The following is a 19851-nucleotide window of genomic DNA, read 5'->3' on the forward strand; positions in this document are numbered from 1 at the left end:
TGGGATTGTTTCCATTGGATTTGGCAATATACCATTTGTTGGTGTCTTTGATGAGAAATTTAAATGGCTCACTGAAGGTAGGAGTCAGAGCAAAATAGATTAAGAAGTACCCAGAGGTAAGGGGTTGGAGAAAACAACTGTTAAATAAGACAACCATTGTGAGAAGTTAACTGTGAAGAGAGACATGGGGCTGGCTGTTTGTGGTTGGAGGAGGGTAAATGAGGTCAGGAAGACAGGTCTTTGAAGTGACAGTAATAGATGTAATACAGAACATATGTGACAGGATTGACCTTTACATGGGGGGATCTCCTAAAGAGGATGAAAAGTGGTGCTGCTAGGAAAGATGGAAAATGGAGAAGATAGTTACAAATTCAGGCTGGTCGTGTAGTTCGTGATGGGGGCATGAGAGTGCAGGAAGAGGATGAGGTGGCACCTGGTCAGCTGCCATGAGGTTCAGTGTCAGGTGGAAAGGAAGCCAGGCCCTATGGAATGGAGGGCAGAGTTGCTGTATCTCCAAGCCAGATGTCGCTGTAGTTGGGGTCCTGGTAAAAGGTAGCTGTGGAAAGAGGGAGAAAAGAGTACCCAGCGTTTTTTGACACAGTGCTTAAGGATCTAATAATGTGTCCTTGCTTTAATCAGGAACAGTATTCTCTGTGCCAGGAAACCATTTGGATTTATGATAGGAAAATTGTCATTTTTCCTTTCTCTCCCATCTTCCTCTAGATGGAGCGCACTGAGCCTGGGAGAAAGTACATTGTTGGCCCTGCACACCCAGCTTGCCATTAGGAGTGATGAATACTCTATGAAATATTTGAGTATTTCTTATGTGCTGAGCACTGTTTTTGTTTTAGGCTCTATAGCAATGAAAGAAACAGTCTCTACCTTCAAAGAGCTTTCATTGTAATGCAGGGAGACACAAAATAAACATATGTATGATAAATCAGAGATGGGGTGGACATGTCACCCTGGGCTCTTACCCTACTGTACCCTCCTCTTCACCCAATAGCCCTGGGCTGGCAGTGGAAGGTGTCTCTTTCCTCCCTCCCTCCCTCCCTCCCTCCCTCCCTCTCTCTCTCTCTCCCTCTCTCTCTCTCTCTCTCTCTCTCTCTCTCCCTCTCTCTCTCTCTCTCTCTCTCTCCCTCCCCCCCTCTCCCCCACACCCCTCCTTCTCTCCCTCTCTCCCTCCCCATGCCCAGCCATCTACATAAGCATTTGGAGGAGCCCTTCTTCCTCATTTGGGTGTTTCCCTGAGTAGCCAACTTGAGCCCTCCATTACATACAATGATAATAACATGTTTCGTTCTCTTGATTTCAGATGAGACGCCAATTATTGCAGTGATGGTGGCCCTGTCCTCTCTGCTAGTGATCGTGTTTATTATCATAGTTTTGTACATGTTAAGGTGAGCGTGCTAATGCTTCTGCATTCTCTTGGACTCTGTTTCAATACCCCAGGGTCTCAATAAGCCCACACAGTCCAGAAGACAGTAGGATAAAGACAGTGAATGGGATAGAGGGGAATGACTCATGGTAGCACTCCTAAGATTAAAATTCTGCTTAGAAATGTTTTAAAGTTTTACATAGTCTTCCTTAACACCTAGCCCCTCCCCTTTGCTTCCATCTGTCCCAAGTCCAGTCCCTCAACTCCAGTTCACCCTAAAATCCAGGACAGTGGTTTAGAGGTTGAGGGAAGAAGCCACAGTCTGTTGTTACTAATAGGCATTTTAAGATCTTCAGATTTAGCCCTATTGAAACAACCCCTGAAAGCACCCCAGTGAAGATGATGTGCTCAGTAAAGGTCTACTTTATTTCTAGTTGGGGCTTTGTCCCCAAACCCTTCTAGGGCCCCTGACTCTGGCATGCTGAACTGAACCATGTGAGCTACAGAGTTTCTCTTTCTGACTTTTCTTCCAGGGTCTTGTAGGTATTACTCTTCAAACAGGTACCAAAGCCAGGAAGGGAAACCTAAGGGAGGGAAAAAGAAGGTGATTTGTTCTCCTCCTGCTGAAGTCTCCACCCTGACTAATTGGGTTTAACTCTACCCTTATTTTTGGCTTAAGCTACTCTGGGCTCCCTCTCTTCTTCTGCAGGGATAAAGAGAGGGAAACCTTGTACACCCCTACAGTTTGTCGTGTGTCTCCACCTTTCTGCAGGAGACTTGTGGCCAGACCTGTGCCAACCCCGTCTGAAGCTCTGGGCTTCTCCCTGGTTACACCAGGGAAGTACCAGGATTTTTGTTTGATACTCTTATCACCCCCCACTGTATTCTACCCACACATCCTACTTCCACCTGGTGTGGCTATGATCTGCAGCGAATCCTGGAACTGGAGCTGCACAGAGGAGCCATTCAAGCCAGAACATACTGTGCGGTTCTCTGGGTTGGATTCTAGTGTGCTGAGGGTGAGCAAGAGCACAATGAGGTGCTCAGTCACCACTGGAGCGGCTTCCGTGTGTGCAGAACCTGTCTCTAAAAGAGCCTGTTTTTTGGTAAAGGATATTTTAAAAGGCTGAATCAGTAAGTGGAGCTACAAAGCCAATGATTGGTCTCTCCTGACTCTGTGCTTAGTGTTTCACTATGAACATTTTCTCATTAGGTTTAAGAAATACAAGCAAGCTGGGAGCCACTCCAATTCGTTTCGCTTATCCAATGGCCGCACTGAGGATGTGGGTAAGACACCCCTAAATTACATGGGGAACCTTCACAGAGAAAGAAAATAGGAGTTTCCCCATCCTGAAAGGAAAGGAAAAAAGAGACTTGAAAGCAGCCCTAGTTTTTGGATGCCTGACCAATGAGATAGAACCCCTAATTTAGTCTCCAGAGAAGGGCTGTGTCCCCAGGGCACCTGACCAACCTTCCCCCTTATGCACTGCAGAACCCCAGAGCGTACCACTTCTGGCCAGGTCCCCAAGCACCAACAGGAAGTATCCGCCCCTGCCCGTGGACAAGCTGGAAGAGGAGATTAACCGGAGAATGGCTGATGACAATAAGCTCTTCAGAGAGGAATTCAACGTGAGTTCTTTGCTGAGGCTGGTGTGTCAGCAGGGAGGAAGGCAGACCTAAGGTCAAACCTTTTGAATCATGGGGTAGAAAACAGGTTTCTAATGGGTTAAGAGGTGAGAAATTTTTTACCAGGTTCATCTGACTCCTTTCTATGTGACCATGGACAGGAAATGCAAAAAGATTTGCCATACCTCCCTCTTCTACCCATCTATCCATTCATTCATCATTGCATCTGTTACTTTTGTTTAATAAATACTTATCAAGCATCTGATATGTGCAAGGTGCCAGGGATTTGCTGGGGAGCAAAAACAGATCTAGTCCCTACACTCAGGGAACTTGCTGTGTAAGTTCAAACAGCAATATAGAACATGAAGAACTGGTGTAGAGGCATAGGAACCTATATTAAGAGGTGGCCTTTTAGAGTCTAGAGCCAGGGGTCACAGGGTATCTTAAGTAGACATTAGGAATAGGTCATTGTGGAAAATGAGGACCATGGCAGACTGCAGAGCGCAGGCCTCATCCTGGGTAGTATTTACATTTGTGTGTTTTATAACTCTTTCAAGGAAGCAGAACATGTTTGTGAATCTACCAGTTGATGATTCCAGTCCACCAGTTCAGAACTTCCTTTAAAAATGATATTTTAATTGAGACCTAATCATAGGCAAGGGCATTGAGGAAAGGGGGATGGGGAACATTCCAGGCACTGGGAATATCAGGAGCAATCTGTCAGTAGTGAGGGTGGGTGAGGGAAGGGCACATTCAAAAAATAATGAAGGACTGGGAGTGGCTGAAGGGCAGAGACTTAAGGGAGTAGTAAGAGATGAAAATGTAGAAGACTGGGCCAGACTGTAGATCTTGTAGAATGTCATGAGAAGTGGGAAGCCACAGACCAACCAGATTTGTAATTTGGAAAAAATGACTCAGACTACTAGTTAGAGAATAGCCCATGGGGAGACCAGGATAGAAGCAGGAAATACAGTTAGGGGCTGCAGCAGTTAAGACCAGAGTCGCTGATAGATTGATGTAAAGTGGTAATGATTAGGGAAAGGGGAATGGATTTGAGGACACAGGAACAGTTCCAGAGTTGGCTAATTCATCAACTTGGGCATTGTTAAACTCTGTCTCCTTCATATCTTTCCACTCAGCCATGTGTCAGTCCTGTCTCTTAGGCTGGCTTTCCTCATGTTGCCAAAATGGCTGCCCAGGGAATTCCCTGGCAGTCCAGTGGTTAGGACTTCGTGCTTTCACTGCTGAGGACCCGGGTTCAATCCCTGGTTGGTGTACTAAGATCCCATAAACCATGCAGCGTGACCCCCCCAAAAAATAATGGCTGTCCCAGTTCTAGGCACCACATGGGGGTAAACAAGGTCCAGTGGGAAGAGAATGACTGTTTCTTCCTGTATGTCTCCTTTTATTAGTGAGGAAAACTTTCCCAAAAGCTTCTGGAGACTTCCCTGGTCACATATTCCTTCTTAAACTAGTCATAAGCAAGGGAGAAATAGACTTACTGCAACTGGCTGAGACCAATCCAGATTATTCCAGTGTCATGTAGAGGATAGGCGGATAACCCACAGAATGGGAGCTCTAGTAGCAAGGAGGAATGTTTATTGAGTGGGTGGGTTACCACTCATATCTGCTCCACCTCTGAAGGGCTTGGGGGAGTGGAGAGTGATGTGGTCAGATTTGTACTCTGAGAAAATCACTAGCTACAATGTGGAGAATAGATGGGAGGGAAGCAAGAGGTGAAGCAGAAGACCATTTACCAGGCAAGAGTTAAGGTAATAACTTGGACCCTTTTTTCTGGCTGTTAGAAAAACAACACCATTTAATGCTCATTATTGATTATGAACATTCACCTCATCCCACAGGATAGCACCTCAGCCTCAACACTATAGCTAGGTCTCCAGTAGGCACTCTGCTGTTTTTTAAATATGATGCAAGCTACTTCTGGGTGATGGGTATGTGACCTGGTGGCTGTACTTTTTTCTGTGAAATGAGTTCTTTGTTTAGAGGTGATTCCCTGAGATCCCATGATAAGGCATTCCAGTGAATACCTGGATAGAGGTGGTGTTCCTAAGAGGCATGGTAGGCAAATTCAGATAGGTATTGTGACAGTCAATTGCCGTGGTATCATGGCCACTATGTTCATGGGCTCATTGGGCCAGCACTGGGGTGGTGAGGGAAAGGGCCGACCAACATCTCCTGGGTTCTTGCAGTGAGTGCCATTCAGTGAGCATACACATGGAGCATAAATATTTTCTGTCTTTTTTGTCCCGGTTATCTACTACCCAGGGATCAGCTTAGATCCGGACATCCAGTGAAGTGGATGGTGTGATACCTTGCTTGAAGTTCTGTTCATTGGACGGATTTCTCTTTTATACTCATTCAGAGCCATACCTTAAGTAGATTATCCCATAGCAATCTGCTTCCAGAATAGGCTAGCATGTCTCACAGAGCCATTTGTACACTAGGCTGGACTTTTTTCTCCTTTAGTCAACTGTTAATATCATCAGGAGATTAGAGGAATGTATTGAAGGAGTGGGTGTGTGGCACATGTTCTGTACACATCAGTTTCAGCTGAATTCTGGACATGTCCCAATTTATAGCTTATTGAATCACATAATACTTAGTTTATGATGGGTAGTTGACGTCATATGGATATCTAGTGTCCCATGGTCAGGCTTACAGTCTCTACTAGACCCCAGTGCTAAGCTAGGATCATAATCTTGCTGACAGGATCATGGTCTTGTCCCCAAATCCTAAGGTTTTTCATCATGATTCTCCTGCTCAGCCTGAACTACAGACACTTAGGGCCCCGTAGAATCTACCAGAGCTAATTTCTCTATGGCCTGGATCAGCTAGAGAGCCGTCTCTTTTCAGATCACTCAATAAATGAGTCAGAATAGGACACCAGCATGTGGTATACACATGCTGTCTCCAAAATCCATAATGGCCCAGCAAGCATCACTCCTCCTCTTTGAAGTGGGCGGTGGGGAGGGCGTGGGGGCAAGGAGTGGCAACTTACCCTTTACGTTGGAGGGGATATCCTGACGTGCTGCTGGCTTTTGACTTTCAGAAAACTTGGCCAAGGTGGCAGGCCACTATATAGTTGTCAGGGTGATGTCCTGTGAAACAGTGAGACAAAATCCCAGTGAACCAGTTCACAGCAGAGAGAGGTCAAGATGATTTATCACTGAAGCTGCTCCTGCCATGAGAAAGGGAAACTGCTTCATGTAGTCCTTGTGCATCATAAAGGAAAAAATAAGTGTACTTGCCTCATTAATAGCGAAATTCCAGGTACCACGGGTTATCTTAATCTGTAGGAAATATAACATCTGGAAAAGCAACTGCAAATCTGCAGCTCCACATGGTTCATGTATGACATTATACTGACATTCTTAAAAACTGTCAGCTTATCTGTTTGGTAACTTGCATGGAGAGTAATAGGAAGCATCAGAATAGCTAATATTAGTAGTTATTGAGCACTTGCTTCATGCCATCACTAAACTCACACATCTAAATGGATTATCTCATCATTATCCCACAACTTTTTAAGTTTCCTGTAGCACTTAGGAGCTCTGTGACTCATCTAGGGACCTAGCCTTTTGGTAAAGGGAGATGACTGCTCCAGCAGCTTGCATTTGCTCTAGCTACTGGAATGGTACCTATCCAAAGGGTTAGGGGACCAGTGTGGTTATTCCTGCTCCTTGCTGTAGAATTCCATTCCAGCCATACATTGGGAAAATAGGTAGCTCCTAACATGAGACTACTTCAAGCCAAAAATCCTTCCATCTCCTGGGCTACAAAGGCTCCATTCAAACTAGCATGAAATTATAGCATTCTGGGTTCCCAGGAATTAGTTATCTGAAGGCCAGAACCCAGTAGACCCCAAAAGGTGTATTTGCCTTTACCCAGTGATTACCATGGTAAATGCCTGCAGATTCTTAAGGCAAGACGAGGAGGAAGGTTCATGGTATAGGAGTGTTGATGTGCTGTGGCAGGGTTCTTTCTTACATGTGCCCATCATTGAAGGGTTCTAGGTCTGTGAACTGACTCAGGCCTGAGAGTTGGATGAGAAGGAGCCCTTCTCTAGCATGAGAGTCTAGTCAGGCCCCCTCAACTGACCTGAGCTGGCTGCCTCCCATTTCCATTGTTGGGAGCTTCACAACAAATTATCCACCTCAGAGAAGTCTGAGCCCTGGTGAACTGTGGCCTCTGAGGCTTTTTTCTTCCCACTAAGATCAAGAATCCCTTTTTGAAGTCAGTTCCTTCTTCTAAAAGATGCAGGTGCTTTCCTCACCCATGTACACCCTCTAGTGAGGCATGCATCAAGGACATGATGAAGGTGTCAGTGAGAAGGTTGAGGCTGTTGGATCCCCTGTAACACTGATTTCCTCTACTTTGTGCCAAGGGCTTTCTGGCTTTTCTTTGTTACCTAGCTGAACCCAACATTCCGTCCAGGTTCCTACTGGCCACCACACCCCACCCCACCATTAGAACCGTGGCCAGTTTCCTGAGCGGTTACACTAACTGCAGAAGTTCAGATAACTGTACCATAACTAGAAATCTAGCCGTATTCAAAAATTAGAATTAGACCCCTCCTTGGTCTAACATCCTCAAAATGTATATCAACAACTATTCCTATGGTTTTTGGTGATCCAACTCAGTGAATTCCTGCAGTTTCTTCTGGGTGTTAGTTCTTTGCTTTTCTACCTTCTTTATGTATTTTACCCTCCAGATCGCGTTATGCTTGCATCCTGATTATCCATGAGCAATGAGAGCTGGGTTGTGGGGCAGTTTTCATCATGAAAGCAGGATGCAGTAGAGAGCACAATAGAGATTTTTAGAAGTTGGCTTTCCCCAACTCCTCTGTTTCCTTTCTGCATCATTTCAATTATCTCACTTTAAAGCCGTGTCTTTCACATGACCAGCCAAGGAAAGATGTGAATTCCATTGGCATTAACATTTAACAACCAGCAAAATTCTGAAACTTTAACTTTTGTTTCAGCAAAATACATATAGCACAGTCATAGAAGGGCCCTGAATTTTGTGCTGTCTTTGGAGATAAGTATTTGATTTTGGAGCTGGGCTTTTTCTTGTTTTACTATCTAAAATTGTCAGAAATAATCCTATTCCTTGGTTTCAGCATTTCTCATGTCCTTTTAATTGGCACTCCCCCTCCCCCAACTCCTTTAAAATCAGCTAGAGCATATCCCAGGTGATTGCAAGCCAATATGAAGTAACTGTTTTACAGTTGTGAGGTATGAGTGGCTTGCCCTTTCCCATAATGCAAGTTGGTTGACAGTTCCTTTCCCTTCATCTGAACTCGGTAATCAGGTTCACATCACCCGTATTTTCCCCATCAGTATCTCACCTACAACCCCACTCTCTGTTACTAACTGCTAAGTGAGTTAAGGTCTTTTACTTAAAAACAAGAGAAGTCAACTCAAGCAAAGAAGTGGGGAAGCTGGCAGAATCAAAAGATGAGATAGACTACCAGCCTTTGGACAGAGCAGGTCCTATTCTGGTGGGTCTGGGCCCTCTAGGGAAGCCTCTGCTTCTTCCTGGGTTTCAAAATCCTGGAAAAGAGAATCTAGTTGATAACAAATGTAGGTCAGGTGTGACTGTGCTTGCATCGGTCAGCCCTGGCAGGAAAGAGGAGAGTTAACACATAGGACAAACACACTAATTTGTGTCCGCTATCATAGAATAATATTCTTGTAATCATGGGGTGAGGAAGGCCTTTCTAAGCAAAACACAAGATTCAGAAGCTAGAATAGAATAGATTGAAAGATAATAAATATATTAAGATGTTAAGCATCTCTGAAAAATAACACCATAAGGAAGTGGCCAACTGGGAGAAACTATTTGCCACAGGTAGACAGAGAATTTTCCATAATATATAGAGCTTCTCCAAACCTGTGAGAAAAAAGTAAACATTGCAGGATAAAAATTGGCAGTTCAGAGGTGAAAAACAAATGGTCTATAATCATAGGAAAAGAAGCTCAACTATATTTAGTAATCCAGATATCCAGATTAAAACTAACCATTATTTTGGGCCTGTTAGATTTGAAAATTTTATAAGATTGATATCAAGTATGGGCAGGGGTAGGGGGATAAAGAAACTCTTACACACAGGTAGGGGAAGTTTAAATTGATACAGCATTGGAAGGATGATTTGGCAGTATCAACCAAATTTTAAATGCTTATGCTATCTGACCTAACTTATGGGACTCTATCAGAAAACAAAATATATATTTGTACAAGGATGTTCATTGTAGCATTACTTATAATAGCAAAGAAAATAAAGTGGAAAATATTTATCTATCAAATAGCAGAATGGCTAAATAATTTCTTGCATCTATTATGAAATTCTGTACTGTCATTAAAATAAATATGTTAACATAGAAAAATATGGGAAAAAACATATTCCAAGGGACTTTACATGGTATAATCCCCTTTTTAAAAAAAAATCTATATATGTCTGCATTTGAGTGTGTTAATGCCTTTTTTTTTTTTTTTTTTTAAGTCTGGAGGAATACTGTGAACTGAGCAGTGGTTGCCTACAAGGACGGGTAGAAGACAGGAGAGACATGATAGGGAACTTCCACTTTCTACTGAATTATTTGACTTTCTTTTACAACAAGCATATTTTTAAATAACATTTTTAAAAGCAGACATTAAAACCTTAAAAGGAGCTTCCCTGGTGGTCCAGTGGTTAACACTCCGTGCTTCCACTGCAGGGGGTGCAGGTTTGATCCCTGTTTGGGGAGCTGAGATCTGCGTGCCTTGCAGTGCAGCCAAAAAGAAGAAGAGGAAAAAACTTTCAAAAGTTTTTTTAATATAGTAAACAAAGCTATTCAAGCTTATTAGCTTTAGCATAGTATCCATTATGCTTTAATGTATAGATGGCATATAGAATAGAGTTGGTGTCCCCAGCTTGAACTGTGCCAAGAGTCTTGTGGTCAGGTCTCTGTGAAAAGGAATATCATTAAATGGGAAGTTGTTTTGGAGGAAAAACTGGACCGTGGGGGTGAACAGCTGAAGAAACAACAAGCATAGGAAATGACAGCTGTTTTCGGATATCTGACAGACTAAATGGGGAGTGTGTAACATTTCTGTGAAACCCCACTGTGGTTGAAAGTTGTGGGTAATGGAACTTTTGTCCTAAAGTTATAAGCTGGAACATTTTACTGACCAGCATTTGTCTCAGAAGGAAGCACTGAAGTTGTTTAAAAGAAACACTTTGAAAAGCCACTTATTGAGGTCCCTAAAACATGTTTAAGGTTTAATAAATAAATAAATAGACTTTAGTTAGCTCCTGAGATGAAGGGGATAGGAGACAGCTAGGGAAAGAACTAGAGGCTATGAGGTGGTCACAATCTGTGAATTGTGAAATGTGAAACCCCCCAACCCACGCAGGACCCTGCATCTTTAGTAGAGAGAGCTTAATTCTTGGATTGCCAGGTAAAGAGACATTTATGTGTAATTTGGTGACAGAACTGTGTGGCATCTGAGTGAATCAGAGGCAGAATAGTCTCTGCATTGATGAGTTGTCTCCAAATAAATGTATCAGAGCCAAAGGCCTATAGGAATTATCAGTACCTATGTCAAGGGCCTTAGAATTCAACAGTCCAGGGAATTGGGAGTTCAGGATTTCCAAGGGGCAGAGAAGGTACCAGCTGACCTCCTGGGTTTTACACTAGTCAGTACAAGGGGAAAGCAAATTGTGTATCTGGGTGTTAAGTCCTTCTAAACAGAGCTGTTCCAAGATCAGGGGAACTGCCTTGGAAAGTAGTAGTCTCCCCATCACAGCAGAGTGTTCAGGCACTGGTGACTGTGGCCAAAGTATTTGGAAGGGGATTCAGACTTTAAAGTGAATGAGATTCAGTACTATATTGGAGACGTTAACACAGTAAGGCAAGAAAAGAAACGAAAGGTATTACGGATTGGAAAGGAAGAGACAAAAATCAGTTTTTTTCACAGAGGAGATTATTGTCCCAGAGAAATCCAAAGACTCATCAGATAAATTATTAGAATTCATGTTATTTTAACAGAGTTGATAGATACAAAAACAGCATAAAAATGAATGCATTTCTGTTTATAAGCCACAATCAGAAAATCTAATAATTTTTAAAAGATGCCATTTACAATAGCATCCAAAATGTGAAGTACCTAGGAATAAATTTAGTAAAATATTTACAAAATCTTTGGAGAAAATTATAAAAATGTTTGAAGACATTAAAGAAAAAAACCTAAATTAGTGAAAGAAATAAGATCAATGGATTAGAAGGCTCAGTATTGTAAAGTTGTCAATTCTCCCCAAACTGATATATAGATTCAATGCAATTCCAATAAAAATCCCAACAGGTTTTTTGTGGAACTTGACAAGCTGATTCTAAAATTAATATGGAAGAGAAAAGATTCAAGAATAGCCAAGACATTCCTGAAGAAGAAGAACAAGGTGAGGAGACCCGCCTTACCAGTATAAAGAGTCATTATAAAGTTTAGTAATTAAGACAGTTTTGTATTGGCACTGGAATAGATTGACCAGCGGAATAAAATAGAGAACCCAGAAGCAGATTCATATGTAAAGGGAAACCTATTTGTGACAAATGCTGTTGTAGTTTTGCTGGGGTAGAGGATGGTCTTTACAATAAATAGAGCTCAGACAATTGGGTAACCCCATGGGAATAAATGAAATTGAATTCCTGTCTCATACCAAAAATCAGTCCCAGTTGATGTAAACACTGAAATTTAAAGGAAAAAATGTAGAGACAATAATGTAGGAAAATATACTATGATCTCACATAAGAAGGTGTTCTTAAGACTTAAAATGTTTATAAAGGGAAAGATTGATCAACTTGACTACATTAAAATGCAAAACTTCTGTTCATAAATAAATACTATAAAGAAAATGAAGGGGCAGGCCACAAACTTGGTAAAAAATACTTGTAACACTTATAACTGATAAAGAATGAGTTTCCAGAACACATAAAGAACTTCTACAAAGTAGTAAGAAGATAAATAATCCAGTAGAAAGATGGGGAAACACTCAACTAGGTTCTTCACAGAAGAGGAGAAACCCTGTTGACCAGTAAACTATGAAATGATGGTGAACCTCATTAATAATCAGAGAAATATAAATTAAACCTACATTTGATACATTTAAAGTCTGACCGTAGCAAGTGTTGACAAGGATACGGAATAACTGGAATACTTTACATTGCTGGTGGGAGTGTAAATTGGTACAGCTACTATGAAAAACAATTTGGCCTCATCTGGTAAGGTTAAAGATAGTCATACCTGAAACTCTTGCAAATGTGCATGAGGAAACACATACAGTTAGTGCTCAAAGCAGGATGGTTAACTGTAAACAACCCAAATATTCACCAGTAGTAGAATGGATAAATAAATGTTGGTATGGTCTAAAAATGGAGGACTACAAAGTAGTTAAAATGAAAGAACTTTGGCTACATGGAACAACCTGAGTGGAATCTTCAGAACATAATGTTGGGCAAAAAAAGCAAGTCACCATTTATCATTGCATTTTTATCAAAAAATAGACTGAACAATAAAAAAATATATTTTTAAGGATACAGAATATATGGATACAAATAAAGCAAGGGGATAATAAATACAAAATTCCAAGTTTACTTGTGAGAGGAGAAGGAAAAGGACATGATGAGGAAGGGTCCAAAGAGAACTTATAAGTTAAATTGGGTGGTGGATATACTTTTTAAAAAAATAATTGTAAAAATTGAAAAAAAAATTTTTTTAACTGACACTTTTTAAAAAATGACAGCCTTGCTTCCAGTAAAGGCCTGAGCAAGGGATGAAGTGGTCTTTGATGCCACCTACTGTTTGTGGAGAATTTAACATCTTAGAGCCTTCTGGTTCAGCTGCTTCTGCCCAGCTCTCGAGGCTGGGATTTTCAGAGTAGAAGCTAAAAGTAGGATTCCCCTTGTTTTCATCCTTGACCTAAGCTCTTTAATCTGATATTTTACATCTAGTACAGTGTTCTCTAAAGCAAATCTTTTATTTTCTCTTGTCAAACAGTGACTCCTGTTTCTTCCTAACTTTCCTTTTAGGAGCCTCAGCCTACCTGGAGACCTAATTTTTCTTCATCATGACTGGGGGAGCTAGGGGTGCTGACAGGACTTTGAGATGTGGTCATTGTCATTACTGACCCTGAGGACTATTTTCAAGAATCTTGTTATCACTACATCTGTTCTACATCATTTTAGACAAGGGATGTACAGGAAAAGTAATGCCTCAGGATTAGTCTTGAGGGCTTTTAAAAACTTGTGTCTCATCCTGCCCTGCATCAAGGTGGAAATCTAGCCTATCTGGGTGAAGAGAAGGCAAACTGTGGGTGAACTGGGAAATTCCAATCTTCTGGTCCAGGAAACTCCTTTTTCCCCTTTATGTATTGACAGCAGTGGGTCTAAAGAAATTGGCTTTCTTAGTAAAATAACAGGCAGAACCTCCAGGGTTTTAACTCTGAAAAGAAAATCTCTTGAATAAGTGAAGGTAGATGGACTATGAGACCTTGACTCCGGTTATCTTGGGATATTTCACTTTAATTTCTCCGACCACTATCTTGCTGGTTCCTAGGAAGTATATTTGCTCCTTCTTAAAACTCTTGTTTCTTTCTGGCGAAATTGGTTCCTTTTAGGCTGGCATTTCCTTTACTTAATCTTTTTTATTATTTTTATCCAAGCTAGAAACCTGAGAGTCATCCTTCATTCCTGTCTCTTTCTCTCCCCAACTTTTGTCCATTCCATCTCTAAATCTAGTCATTCTGACTTCATAATATATCTCGAAGGCATCTATTTCCTTGTACCATCATCTTTCCACATTCGGTACTTGCTTTCCTCCCAGCCCATTTTCCATGTAGCAGCCAGAGTGATTCTTTAACAGGTAAAGTGGATTGCAGCTTATAAAAACCTTGAATGGTTTCCTCGTGCACTTAAAGTAAAATTCAAACTTCCTATTCAAGGACCTATGTAGAAATATGTGATCAACCTTGTCAAAAAACTCATCTCCTCCCACTTCCTCTTGCCATCTCCACCAGCAACATTTTATACATAACACCCTCACTGACACTTTATTTCCTCACACAAACCAAGCCTTCTCCTGCCTCTGGGTCATCATACATGCTGTTCTTTGCCTGGAATACTCTTTTCCATACTCATCCTTCCTCATAGAGACCTACCCTTAATCTGTATTGGGGTATTCCTTGGGCTTTCTGATACTTTCTCTAATAACCTGTGCTCTCATTGCATTTATCATGGTATGTAATTTTATATTTACTTGTTTTATTTATTTAATATCTGTCTTTCACCCACAAGTTTGCATTGTTCATGAGAGCAAGAACTGTGTATATGATTTGATTCACCACTGTTTGCTCTGTACCTAACTCGGTACCTAATAGGTACACATTATATGTTTGTTGAAGGAATGAATGAAAAGTAATACATGAACCATAATTTACTTAACTGTTCTCCTACTGCTGAATACTAAGGTTGTTTTCAGTTTGGGGTCATTCTAAATAATGATGAAGTAAATAATTTGAACATAGAGATTTTTATTTATTTAGGCTAGAATCCAGATTTGCTAGGTCAAAGGGTATGAATATTTTTAAAGCTTTAAGACATATTTCCAAATCACTTATCAGGAAGGTTGTCTAGGTTGTAATTTTAAACTGTTTCTCTTTTTGCTTTCTTAGTTTTGAATATATAGAACACAGAAGAAAACAGTTCAAATAATAAAGTTTAGCTTCCTACTCCTATAAAACGAATTTATTGAATGCTTATTCTATGCCAAACATGAGATTATCTTATTTACTCCTTATGTAGCAGATATCATTGTCCCAATTTTATGGGAAACTTTGGCCGATTTGCTCAAGTTCATACAATCCAGACTATCTCATGTCAAACCATTTATACTTACCCACATACCTCCCAGTGCTAGCTGATTTACATTTGCTCCAAAACTGCTGCAGATTCAGTGTTACCTCATCCAAGTCCTCTGCTTCCTAACTGCTGCATCCATGTGAATGCCCTCTCACCCACTCACCTGTCCTTGCTTCCTTACCACATGATGCTAGAGGCTGGGCTGCCATACCCCCTTGTCAGGCTCCTAACTCAACTGACCATCCAGACCCCTCCTGTGTGGTTTACTCTGAGATACATCTCCAGCTTTGCATGGTGGTCAGCATGGGGATAAATGGCCCATCCTTTCAGTTATGTCTGCAGTCCCATATACTGGGGTGGTCCATTTTGACCCAGCATTGCAACATGCTCCTAACCACATGGTAATCATATAAAGAGCATGCTGTGCTTATAGTAACAGGAAAGGCATTCTGCCCTCTGGGCATTCAAACTCTAAGGAGCTTAGAAGCTATTTAGAAGAGAGGTGCACTCTCTGTATTAGATGCAAGTATTCACCTGGGCACATCTTTTCCCCCCCAAGAAAAGGTAGAACTTGCTGCCAGGTCAGAGTATGGTGCAGCAGTTTACATGTTTGGTGTTTATCCCTTTTAATAACTTCTGTAATTTCTCTTAACCTTTCAGGCTCTCCCTGCTTGTCCTATCCAGGCCACCTGTGAAGCTGCCTCCAAGGAGGAGAACAAGGAAAAAAATCGATATGTAAACATCTTGCCTTGTGAGTGTTTGTAGGGTTTCTTGGGATGTAACCTGAAACTGCATCTGTAGCCAGATTTTCTGAGGATGGAAAGAATCTTGTAATTGATCATAGGAAGGCTGGTAATAAGAATAGAGTCAAGCTTTTGGACTGTAAGAGCCTTTATGGCTCCCCAGGCAACCCCAGGTGCTCATAAAGTCAATAGGGGTGCTTGACCAGGTTTTTTATGGCAGGCCTAAAGTTTCTGGGAAGTTAAGGAGAGCAGTTTCACTAAGACCAGACAGCAAGTGCATGGTTGTTGTGGGGGTTTTTTGTTGCTCATTGCAAAGAAATTCCAATTCAGAGTTCTCTTTGTAACTCCTTCCCAGAGTTAGCCATTGCTAATCAGTTTATCTATAACCTAACAGACATTTTTCTAGGCTAGTGGTCTCCAGAATGGAATATGCATAATCTAGTGGGATGTGAGAGCAAAATGTTTGAACTTTGCTTTTTTTTTTTTTTTTTTTTTTTTTTTTGCGGTACACGGGCCTCTCACTGTTGTGGCCTCTCCCATTGCGGAGCACAGGCTCCGGACGCGCAGGCCCAGTGGCCATGGCTCACGGGCACAGCCGCTCCGCGGCATGTGGGATCTTCCCGGACCGGGGCACGATCCCGTGTCCCTTGCATCGGCAGGCGGACTCTCAACGACTGCGCCACCAGGGAAGCCCTGCTTTATCTTTTATAATTGCTTTTTTAAAAAACTCATCCTTTAAATAATTCCTGGTGCAATTTTGGGTGCATAATATATTAAAGACCACTGTACTAGGCATTTACAGATACTTATGTCTTATTTGTGTATAAATGCATGTATATATGTTATATATTTTTAGTATAACTGGTATGCTGTATACATTGCTCTGACTTTTTTCTTTTTTTCCCCAATATATATTGGAAAATAAGTCAGATGGAGAAAGATAAATACCATATGATTTCACTCATGTGGAATCTAAAAAAACAAAACAAAACAAACACAAACTCATAGATACAGAGAACAGATTATTGGTTACCAGAGGGGAAGGGGGTTGGAGGTGGGTGAAATGGATTGGTGGGGGTGTCCTACTGTATGGTGATGGATGGTAGCTAGACTTGTGGTGGTGATCACTATAGTTATTACAGATGTTGCACTATAATGCTATATACCTGAAATGACTATAATATAGAGAAATGTATTGGTGTATTGGTATATATATATATATACCGATATATGTACTGGTAATTGTCAAGAAACAGAAGTGTTCACTTTCCTTTTTATCAACTGCTTACTATTCCATATTATGGATATATCTTAATTTATTTAACTTAGTCCCCTAATGATGGTTGAGATGTGTCCGAATTTTTGCTGTTATAAATAGTGCTGCAGTGACAACTTTATACTTGTGTGTCTCTCTACACATAGTCATAGATGTCACAACTAGCCTGGTTGCATTGGGACCAGTGAAAAATAAAATTGAATTTAATTGAAAAAAAAAATTTTTTTTTCTAGATGACCATTCTAGAGTCCATCTGACACCAGTTGAAGGAGTTCCAGATTCTGATTACATCAATGCTTCATTCATCAATGTAAGGAACTTGAGCTTTTCTCATTATTTCCTTGATTCCTTCTCAGCTGCATGTTAGAAGGAATATTTGTCATTTCAGTTTTTCCCGGAGGAGTCTGATTTTTTTAAAAGACTGAAAAAATTTTTTTAAAGATCAGACAGTTTAAAATGTATTCTTATGTTTACCTGTCATCATTCCCAAAATTTTCCCATGCAGAAATCTGAACCTAAATGTATACTTTTCTGTAAGAGTCAGTGAATCCTTTATTGAGCTTATTCAGATAACTAAGAACAAAAGCACACCTTGTCCTCCAAACAGGACTAGAATATCTGACTCCGGGTAAGTCTGGTTAGTCATGTCTACTATGAATTGAGAGAAGAGCTGAAACTGAAAGGAGGTTTTTAGGGGTGATTTAGAGAATGTTTATAGAGATGGTGTGCGAGACTTGAGTATGTTTTATAGGCTGACGGGAGGGAACCAGTAAAGAGAGAGTTTGAAAGGAAGAGAGAGCAAGCAAGAGAGCTAGAGAGAGCAAGCCTGACTACTGAAGCATGAAGAGAATACTGATGGAATTTGTACACCCATGATCATAGCAGCATTAATCACAATAGCCAAAAGGTGGCAGCAACCCAGGTTCCATCAGTGGAAGAATGAATAGGTAAAATGTGGCATATACATGCAATGGAATATTATTTAGCCTTAAAAGGGGAAGAAATTCTGACACATGCTACAACATGGATGAATTTCGAAGACATTATGGTAAGTGAAATAAGCCAGTCACAAAACAATAAATATTGTATAATTCCACTTATATGAGGTACCTAGAGTAGTCAAATTCATTAAAACAGAAGGTAGAACGGTGGTTGCCAGGGGCTAGAGGGAGGGAGGAGAAGGGAATTATCATTTAATGGGTACAGAGTTTCAGCTGAGGAAGATGCAGAAGTTTTGGAGATGGATGGTGGTGATGGTTGCCCAACAATGTGAATAAACTTAATGCCACAGACCTGTACACTTAAAAATGGCTGAAATGATCAGTTTTATGTTACGTATATTTTACCACAATTTTTTTTTTTTTTTTTTTTTTTTGGCTGCATCGGATCTTAGTTGTGGCACGTGGGAATCTTCGTTATGGTGCGAGGGCTTCTCTCTAGTTGTGGCACACAGGCTTCTCTCTAGTTGTGGTGCGCAGGCTCCAGAGCACATGGGCTCTGTAGTTTGCAGCACGCAGGCTCTCTAGTTGAGGTGTGCGGGCTTAGTTGGCCCACAGCATGTGGGATCTTAGTTCCCCAACCAGGGATCAAACCCACGTCCCCTGCATTGGAAGGCAGATTCTTAACCACTGGACCACCAGGGAAGTCCCTTACCACAATTTTTTTTAAAAGAATACTCATGGAGAGATTAGCGTTGAACATAAGAAAGGATGTTTTTTCCCTCTGAGACTGATGGTAAAGGAATATAGAATAGATAGAGGTGGTTTGTAGGTATGAATAAATCAAGCTGAGGGAACTCATCTGTTTTTTCTAAGAAGTAAAGTCAAGGTTATCTGCTGAAAAGGGAGGATGGGACTGTGACATGAGAGTACTGAAGTCAGTAAGAAAGAATACTGAAAAGGGCATGAAAAAAGCATGTTTAGCTGCACCGAGGAACTACCTAAGATGGAAATCTTTGATATATAGGGGCCTCAGTTGTGTGATTTTCTCCAGTTGTACCCTAGGATTGGTGATATGCAGAAAACATGTGGTACTCAGACAAAGGGGCTAGGGAAGTCAGTTGTTGCTTCAAGTAGTCAGCCGAGGGCTTCAGGTTCAGTAGAGAAAGGAAGGGATCAAGGACTAGGTCTCAAGAAATTGAAAGAGCAGTCTTGGGATAGGAAAAGGAGAAAGATGGAAGAACAAGAGGCCATGGCTAAAAAATAGGCTATCAGATGGACTTCAGAAATGGAGTAGTGCAGGCACCCTCACGAGTATGGATTTGCTGAAATTCCTGTATATGTTTCTTAGTGATGGTTATATGTTTATAGTTAGAAGGAAAGGAACCCTGGTAGAAATGATTGGTGTAGTAGATAAGGAAAATGGAAAAAGGCTAGTAACCAGCTAAGAGTCCCAGGATTTAGATCAAAGATTATGATGAAGTGGTTGGGAGGAACAGGTTGAGTTTAACATTATATGGAAGAGTATAACAATATCAGAATGTTTCCATCTGCAGGTAACAGAATACTCAGCTAGAAGTGGTCTACACAGGAACATTTACTTCTCATTTAATCCGAAGGCAGGTGTATAGCAGTTCTGGGGTGGGCTGAGTCTGTGACTCAGTGACATCCTTAAGAAACCAGGTGTTTCCATCTTTCTACTCATATCTTCAGCCTATTGGCATTGTCTCTTGCTCACAGGACGGCTACAGCAGTTCCAAACGTTTCTTATAAACACAACAAACAACATAGAGGAGGAGGAGGTGGAGAATTTCTGCATATGCTTTTCTTTTTTTTTTTTTTTTTTTCTGGTACGCGGGCCTCTCACTGCCGTGGCCTCTCTCGTTGCGGAGCACAGGCTCCGGATGCGCAGGCTCAGCGGCCATGGCTCACGGGCGCAGCCGCTCCGCAGCATGTGGGATCTTCCCGAACCGGGGTA

General features: G+C 41.3%; 1 protein-coding gene across 3 annotated transcripts in view; it reads left to right on the top strand.

The window, feature by feature from the left end:
- Positions 1 to 19851, top strand: part of PTPRA (protein tyrosine phosphatase receptor type A) — a 183182-nt gene that overhangs the window by 132614 nt on the left and 30717 nt on the right. For all 3 annotated transcript variants that reach the window (XM_032604872.1, XM_032604873.1, XM_032604874.1), the window contains 5 exons: positions 1316 to 1400; positions 2592 to 2665; positions 2871 to 3007; positions 15577 to 15667; positions 17169 to 17245. In XM_032604872.1, the coding sequence (XP_032460763.1) occupies positions 1316 to 1400; positions 2592 to 2665; positions 2871 to 3007; positions 15577 to 15667; positions 17169 to 17245 (464 nt within the window). The remainder of the gene's footprint in view (positions 1 to 1315; positions 1401 to 2591; positions 2666 to 2870; positions 3008 to 15576; positions 15668 to 17168; positions 17246 to 19851) is intronic.

This window comes from Phocoena sinus, chromosome 15 (genome assembly GCF_008692025.1).
Source record: "Phocoena sinus isolate mPhoSin1 chromosome 15, mPhoSin1.pri, whole genome shotgun sequence".
Taxonomy (NCBI): Eukaryota; Metazoa; Chordata; class Mammalia; order Artiodactyla; family Phocoenidae; genus Phocoena; species Phocoena sinus.